At 42.7% G+C, this 8,606-nt stretch overlaps 1 protein-coding gene across 1 annotated transcript in view; it reads left to right on the top strand.

Moving 5' to 3' along the window:
* Window positions 1–8,606, top strand: part of GOT2 (glutamic-oxaloacetic transaminase 2) — a 28,474-nt gene that overhangs the window by 13,016 nt on the left and 6,852 nt on the right. The window contains exons 4-8 of the mRNA XM_003792593.3: window positions 2,953–3,012; window positions 3,628–3,789; window positions 4,025–4,129; window positions 5,212–5,362; window positions 5,832–5,997. Coding sequence (XP_003792641.1) covers window positions 2,953–3,012; window positions 3,628–3,789; window positions 4,025–4,129; window positions 5,212–5,362; window positions 5,832–5,997 — 644 coding nt within the window. The remainder of the gene's footprint in view (window positions 1–2,952; window positions 3,013–3,627; window positions 3,790–4,024; window positions 4,130–5,211; window positions 5,363–5,831; window positions 5,998–8,606) is intronic.

Here is an 8,606-nt window from a genome sequence, read left to right as displayed (position 1 = left end):
TTACAACTAATAAATTGCCATAATTAAATATTTCATATGACACCACTTCCAAAAATGTGCTACTAGTAATCTTCAAAATATAGTATTGATATGGCACTGTTTTTGCTGTTAGCCACCATCTGCTTATGTTTATTTTATATTGAATATGCTTTAGAAATGCCTATCTATGCCTAGATTTAGGTCTATGGTTAGTCCCTGTCTTCACATCCTACCTAACCTTCCAACTTGGAAAGAAGTGGGCAGGAAACAAGCTATGGATGGACTGTGGGAGCTAGACCAGTCAGGCACTCTGTTGCTCCCCTTTCTCGGCCAGGTTGGACATTGTAAGAGAGAAGAGCATGCTGCCAATGTGTGAGGTCAAGTGTATTGTGGTTTACTTTCTTGGAGGGGGGACAGGGGGGTTAATAAAGAAATTTGTATTTTCCTGGATAAGTTTGAAGGGAAGAAACGTAAATTAGCGAAATGAAGCCCTTATTCTCTTTTTCCTTCCTCCTCTGAAAAGCCAAAATAAATATACTTCATTCACAGATCCACACATGAGTTTGTTAACTCAGAGAAAAGCATACAACCCCAAGCCCAGGGTGATACTGTAATTATTGTATGTCACAGATAAAATATGGTTTAGTTCTAGCCATACAATTAGCCACCTGTTAACCCTTCATGGAAATGTATTTTTAGTTCATGCTGTGATTTTGCTTAGTCTCTGTCAGTTATAACTTAAGTATGGGACTATCTTAACACCAGGTTGTATTTTATAAATTGCTGTGCCTTTGTAAATTATAGTATTATCAGGCCTAAAGTTAGGTTTTTATTTCCGTCATGTTCAAGTTTGCTGAGACAAAACTATTTTAAAAGGTTTTTTTGTATTTTTTTAAATAATTGAAATTTTACTCTGTATTTTCTGTGAAAGCTAGAATTAAACTAGAAATAAAATGTGCAAAATCCTCCCACGTGTAAAGTGAAGCAACATGTCTAAATCGCCCAGTTAGGAACTGAAAAGCAACAAGCCAACTATTGACTCACGTGGAAGTCGGATCCGGTGCTCTGTCAGGTCGGCAGGGCGGCGGCTCCGCAGGGAAGGGCCAGAGCAGCTGGGTAGCACGTGGCCGGAGCATGGTGGCAGTGGCGCTGGCCAGAGGGCCCTGCTTCCTGCGCCAGGGTCCCTGGGGACAGCCACCTGTCCCCACTGGGGTGCCCTGGTATCCCCTCCCGGTCCTGATGTACTCGGTCACCCTGCTTGGGTTTTCCGGCGACCTCTTGGAGGGAGAGTCGCTGTGGAGGCGCGACTGGGGGCTACAGCTGTGCTCTGTCCTGAAGCGTGAGGCGCCTCAGCTAGAGCCAGGCCCTCTGGACGAGTCCAAGGGCGGCACCCGTTGCTCCCCGGCCATGAGGTTGCAGTGGCTCGACTCGTCCTTTCCCAGGAGGGGCCCTGGGCATCTGGCTGCCTGTCCGTGGCACAGAGGGGCAGCGGCCCGCGGCGGTCTGTGAGGCCGCCGGAGCCAGCGCCCGCCTGAGCCAGCGCCCGCCTGAGCCAGCGCCCGCCTCCCGCACTGTGGCCCCGTGTACATCCGCCCCTACCGGCCGCAGGGGAGCAAGGCGTTTTGCCTGCTGAGATGTACTTCTCACCTTTCCACGGTGTGTTCAAAAAAGCAAACCAAAGGCTCAACCCTACTATCTTTTTTGTTGTTGTTTTGTTTTGGGAGACAGAGTCTCAGGCCGTGGCATCTCAAACGCCCGGTTTCCAGTGATCCTTCCGCCTCAGTCTCCCGAATAGCCGGGACTACAGGCGCCCCACCCCCACCCCAGTGCCCAGCTAGGTTTGTTGTTGTTGTTGTTCGTTTGTTCTGTTTCTTTTTTTACTAAAGACAGGGTCTCACTTTGCTGAAGCTGGCTCACTATGGTTTCTTGTCACGTAAAGTTGACCAATTTAAATAAAAAAATTTACCTCAGGCATCTTCCGTTACCCAAAAGAGGAATATTTGCACATCATGAAAACTCATAGAAGGTAACCTCTTAGACAACCTTTAAAATACAGTAATGAGGTGGGCACAGTGGCTCACACCTGTAATCCTAGCACTCTGGGAGGCTGAGGCAAGAGTATTGCTTACTATCGGGAGTTGGAGACCAGCCTGAGCAAGAATGAGACCCTGTCTCTACTAAAAATAGAACAACTAGCCAGGCATAGTCACAGGTGCCTGTAGTCCTAGCTACTCAGAAGCCTGGAGCAAGAAGATCACTTAAGCCATCCTCTTGTCGCCTATCACCAGCAGTTGGAGATTTCTGTGAGCTGTGATGATGATGACACTACACTCTAGCTGGAACAACAGAGAAAGACACTGTCTCAAAAAAAAAAAAAAGGTGGTAATGTTCTGGTTATAGATTTTTTTGTTCCTTCTCCACTCCCACGTCTTCACTGAATAGCCTTAATTTTTTTTTTTTTAAAGATAAGCTTTATTTATTTTTGCCATTTTTGGCCAGGGCTGGGTTTGAACCCACCACCTCTGGCATATGGGACCAGCGCCCTACCCTTTTGAGCCACAGGAGCCGCCCCTTAAAATTTTAATGTAACGTTATCCTAATATACTTGTAGGCTTGCTTTTCAAGAAACTTTGATATTCAGAGAATCATTCTGTTCTGTATAATTCTAGAGTAATGTTTTGTTGTTGTTGTTTTAAGCCTAAGCTTGCCCAAAGATAGAGTAATGTTTTTATGTAGTGACTGTCCTTAGTGTCTTTTTATATCTTTTGTATGAATCACTCTCTTTTTCATATTGGAGAGGAATTTTTGTGTCCTGAAAATTTACTCCTGTGTGACATGAGTAAAACTAATAATAGGCCACAGGAATTAGTTTCTAAAATAGGCAGAGTGCTGTCTGTACAGAGCATGCCTCTCTGTGGCTAGGCCTGTGTAAAAAGTGTGGCATATCACTGACCATGGGCGTCTCTACTTCAGTTCGTCACAGTGCAGACCATTTCTGGAACTGGGGCCTTACGGATCGGAGCCAGTTTTCTGGTGAGTCTGAAAACTCCTTCAGGAAAGAGCTGTAAGTTGAAGATGACAGGGTTTTCTGTGTGTGAATTTGACTATAGGCCCAAGAGTAGATTTCTTCTTTCCATGAAGTTGGCAGATTTCTTGTTCTCTGATTAAAAAATGAAAGTACTTTGAAGAAATTACAAGGGGATATTATAATGATCACAATAAATTTAATTTACTTCATATTTCCTGTTACTAGGGAGCTTTTGTATTTTATCTCGCTTAATCCTTAATGAGGGAGATACATTTAATCTTTTTTTTTTTTTTTTTGGGCGCAGTTTTTGGCCAGGGCTGGGTTTGAACCCACCACCTCTGGCATAGGGGGCCAGTGTCCTACTCCTTTGAGCCACAGGCACCACCCCAGTTAACCTATTTTTAAGCAAAGAAAGTGAGACCCAAATATGTCCTTGGCTACACAGCCAGTATAATTGTTAGAGAGACTCCAACACAGGCAGCCTCACTACAGTCAATACTGCCTGTCAACCATAGAGATAAGCTGCATTTCAGTAGAGAAAGATGTTCTTACCGTAAAGTATGTACCATCTTCTTTTGCCTCTCCTTTATTTTTCCATTCTCTTTCATCCCATCTTTTAGCAAAGATTTTTTAAGTTCAGCCGAGATGTTTTTCTGCCTAAACCAACCTGGGGAAATCACACACCCATCTTCAGAGATGCTGGCATGCAGCTCCAAGGTTATCGATACTATGACCCCAAGACCTGCGGCTTTGACTTTACGGGCGCTATGGAGGACATTTCGGTAAGTGACTTTCAGAGTGGGATGGGCGAAATAATAAGGAATAAAACTCCCCAAGGACATGTGATATCTCCCAGTGGGTCCCAATATCTGAGTTAAAATGCTGGGATTGAGCTAATTCCCAGACCTCAGATTATCTTTGTTACTTATCAAATTATAGTGATCCTATGGCATTTCAGGTAAACGATCTCCTTTAAAACTGTGAAACAAGTCATCTCTTGGTTGATTTTCTCTTTAGAAAATACCGGAGCAAAGTGTTCTTCTCCTGCATGCCTGTGCCCATAATCCCACAGGAGTGGACCCTCGTCCAGAGCAGTGGAAGGAAATAGCAACATTGGTGAAGGTGAGGAGAATGAGATTGGTGGTGCTTCTGTGTTCAGTAACTAGCCTTGCACACTTAATTTGGCAAAGTCTCAACAGAGAGTCTTAACCTTGGGCCTTCATGAAATGTCCATATGTGAATAAGCTGCCAGAAAAGGATTCCTCGCTTGCATAATTAGCAGTTCTATAATTGATGATACATGAACATTTGAAAATAATTTATGTTCCTCAGCATTCTCATGGCCCCAAGATATCTCCTGTTGGTGCCAGGTCATTGGTTATTTATTCATCTGTTTATATAGTTTTTCATTTTCTATCATTGCCATTATCACTTACAGAGTGTAGCCAGCTGTCAGAGAAAACACTAGTCAAAATTCCCAGGGAAGAAAATATTCTTATTGTCATGTGTCCCCATTTTCACTCCTTTTGGTTTCCCTTTCTTTACTTTATGCCAAATGTATGCTGCAAACAGAATGATTCACAGAAACAACAATTGGACAGCACTTCCAAGATGAGATGGTTCAATTGAGGTTGTCTCCTAAACCCTGGGTATGAGTCTCCCAGGGTTGTGTTACACTGCAGGTCTTAAACTTCAGCCTTCTGGGAAGACTGGGATTAAGACTCTCTTTTCTAGCAAATATCCAATGTATTCAATACTAATAGTAGACATTCTAATACATATCTACATAAGAGAAAAACTCAATTTAATTCAAGTTGTGGGGAAGGGGAGAGAAGTCAGGGGATTTGTGTGCTCTCACTTAATATGGCACACCTTTGGGGTATGGAACACGAGTAACTACAAGAGGGACTCTACCTAACAAAATATTGTAACCTGGTTGTTTGTACCATCACATTAATCTGCAATAAAATTAAAAGATTCTCTTTTCTTAGTCTCTTCTTAAAGGATGATATCCACCAAAGCAAAAAACATGTGTTGATATCCTAACTCTAGGAAAAAGTGAAAGATCTCCCAAACTGCCATCTGGGGAAAAAACTGTTAACTCCATCTATGTGAGGCAGGCATGATCCCAGTAAGCACAAGTAACCATCTAGAGCATCTTCAAACAGGCTACCTAAAGCTTTGGTCTTCTCTTTCCTTCTCAGAAAAAGAATCTCTTTGCATTCTTTGACATGGCTTACCAAGGCTTTGCCAGTGGTGATGGAAACAAGGATGCCTGGGCTGTGCGCCACTTCATTGAACAGGGCATTAATGTTTGTCTCTGCCAGTCTTACGCCAAAAACATGGGCTTATATGGTAAGCTATAAAGGACCCAGGGTGATGTGTGTTCTCATGAGTTTGAAGAAGAGCTGGAAAAGGTTGCCACAAAGGCGTAGAAATTGGTGTCTTGTGTGTGTCCATGTCCGTGTGTCCTTGTCACTCTTTACCGAGAGGAAAGACTGGTGTAATGGATTTTACTGATCTTCTTAGCCATATCCTCTTCAGTGTCCTTAAATTCCTCCAGCAAGGAAAACTAATTGCTACTTCTCTAAACAAAAGTGACTAGTCCATGAGCCAAGAATATAGATACAGTAAAAAGAGATCTTTGAATACTCAAACTTTCTCTTGTGCTTTGATTTACCATTCTGGTTGTTGAAAACTTTTTATTTACAATAGAGTTGTTTTTGTGGTCCTTCTGAGGGACACAGCTAACAGATAACAAATTTAATCATTATTTGCTTTATAATGTATTAGGTAGAAGAGAAGATCCATTTTGTCTTTTCAGGTGAGCGTGTGGGAGCTTTCACTGTAATCTGCAAAGACGCAGAGGAAGCCAAAAGGGTGGAGTCACAGTTGAAGATCTTGATCCGTCCGATGTACTCCAATCCTCCTCTCAATGGGGCCCGCATTGCTTCTACCATTCTGACCACCCCGGATTTGCGAAAACAATGGTAAAGGCTCATGCCAACCCCAGCCATCTACCTCTTCCCACCACTGCTCCTTAATGCTAGTTTATAATTGACCTCTAATAACTGACAGATGCCATAGTGAGTGGGCAGGGGGTATATATTTCGTCAGCACTTTTAAACATGAGTTGGTCTTTCTCTTTAAGAGACAGACATAATTCAGAAATGATAGTTCCTTTTATTCTATCATCTCTAAATTAAATAAAATCTTTCTTCCCCTAAAATAGGAAAACTTCCTTAAGAACATCATTTTTTTTCCTTTGTTTTTGTTTTTTTCTGGGAAAGGATCTCACTCTGTCAACTCAGGCTAGAATGCAGTGAAGTGCAATACCATCATCACAGCTCACCACAACTTCAAACTCCTGGGTTCAAGTGATTCTCCTATGTAGGCCGCCCAAATAGCTAGGACTACAAGTGTGTGCCACCATGCCTAGCTGATTTTTTTTTTCTTTTAATTTTTGAAGAACCCAAGTATCACTATATTGCCCAGACTGGTCCTGAACTCCTGGCCACAAGCCATTCTCCTACTTTGGCCTCCCAAAGTCTTGGGATTATAGGCATGAACAACTTGTAACTGCTTTTGTTCTAATAATAGCTAACACTGAAACAGTATTTCTGCATTTTTTTTTTAATCATCTATATCACCTGAATCTCAGCACCTATTCTCTAAATTATTGTTACTCAAATCCTTTTGGCCATAATCCACATAAGAAATATATTTCTTACATCATGACTCTGAATACACATTACATACTTTATATATTTATGTATGTATATATAACTAAAACCACTTTTAAAACTCAGTACTTAGTGTGCTGTACTCCAATATTTTCTAGATGCCAGTTCATCTTATTAAATTAAATTTACAATGTACTAATGGCTGACTCATGACACACAGTCAAGAAAACACCACTCTAGGCTTGGCGCCTATAGCTCAGTGGCTAGGGCACCAGCCTCATACCCCCAATTGGTAGGTTCAAACCCAGCCCAGGCCTGCCAAACAACAATGGCAGCTACAACCAAAAAATAGCCGGGCATTGTGGTGGGCACCCGTTGTCCCAGCTACTTGGGAGGCTAAGGCATGAGAATCGCTTAAGCCCAAGAGTTTGAGGTTGCTGTGAGCTGTGATGGCACAGCACTCTACCAAGAGCAGCATAGTGAGACTCTGTCTCAAAAGAAAAAGAAAAACACTCTAGAACAGGCTTTGGCAATCTATGTTCTGAAGGTCAATGCAGACTGCACCTGTTCTTGTAAATGAAGTTTTATTGGAACACAGCTGTACCCATTTATGAACTGTGTGTGGCTGCTTTCATCCTACAATGGCAGAGTACAGTAGTTTCAATAGGCAGAGACACTATGGCACATAAAGCCCTAAATAGTTACTATTTAATCATTTACAGAAAGTGTGCCAACACCTGGTCTATGTAATTGAGTTCATAAAAAACGTGAAGGACGTAATTTGTTACATGAAATTGAGAGGGCAGATCTCTTAGCACCTTCTTGGGTAAAAAAGCTAAATCTGTAGCCGCCAACCTGGAACCTGTACAGGTGGAGCCACACAACTATGGAAATGCTGTGCCTGGACTTTTTGAGGCTCCCAGGCTAGGCTAGCAGTGATCTCCCAGACAGCCGCAGTCCTATGCCATTTTTTTTTTTGAGACAACTTGTAGAGGACTGGGCATAGTGGCTCCTGCCTATAACCCTAGCACCCAGGGAGGCTGAGCCAGGAGGATCACTTGAACTCAGGAGTTCAAGACCAGCCTGAGCAAGAGTAAGACCCCATCTCTACTAAAAATAGAAAAATTAAGGCCGGGCGCGGTTGCTCATGCCTGTAATCCTAGCACTTTGGGAGGCCAAGATGGGTGGATTACCTGAGCTCACAGGTTCAAGACCAGCCTGAGCAAGAGTAAAACTAGCCAGGCATTGTGGTGGGTGCCTGTAGTCCCAGCTACTCAGGAGGCTAAGATAAGAGAATCACTTGAGCCCTGGAGTTTGAGGTTGTTGTGATCTATGACGCTAAGGGTGTCAAAGTAAGACTCTGTCTCAAAAAAATAAATAAATAAATAATAGAAAAATTAGCCAGGTGTTGTTAAGGTGGGTGCCTGTAATCCCAGCTACTTGAGAGGCTGAGGCAGTATGATTGCTTGAGCTTAGGAGTTTGAGGTTACTGGAGGTAAACTGACACCACAGCACTCTAGCCTGGGCAACAGAGTGATACTCTGTCTCAGAAAAAAACAAAAACATTTTAGTTCTTTCCCTAAAACAAACTACACTGCCTTCTTCCCTATTAGCCTTCACTCTTGTCCTATGCCCAAGTTTATACTATAGTTCTGGCCTATTAGAGGGGAAGTTATTGATCTTTTGAACATTTCTAGGGTTTTTTTTTTTTTTAATTGATGTATTCTGGAAATACTTACCCAGTGTTGAAAACTGACTGCTAATAACAAACTAGATAAATGGCTGCAGGCGGGGGGGAACGTTTGTCTCACCGAATGCCTATGAGATCCAAAGCATTTTATGAACCCCAAATTTTGTTCCCACTGCATCCAAGCCCGTAGAGCAACTGATTCCTTCTGTGCTCCTTCACCCCCCCC

The sequence above is a fragment of the Otolemur garnettii genome, unplaced genomic scaffold (genome assembly GCF_000181295.1).
Source record: "Otolemur garnettii isolate 467f Iridium unplaced genomic scaffold, OtoGar3 scaffold00058, whole genome shotgun sequence".
NCBI lineage: Eukaryota > Metazoa > Chordata > Mammalia > Primates > Galagidae > Otolemur > Otolemur garnettii.
The sequence above is the reverse complement of the archived record's forward strand: the minus strand, read 5'-3'. Positions and strand labels throughout refer to the sequence as shown.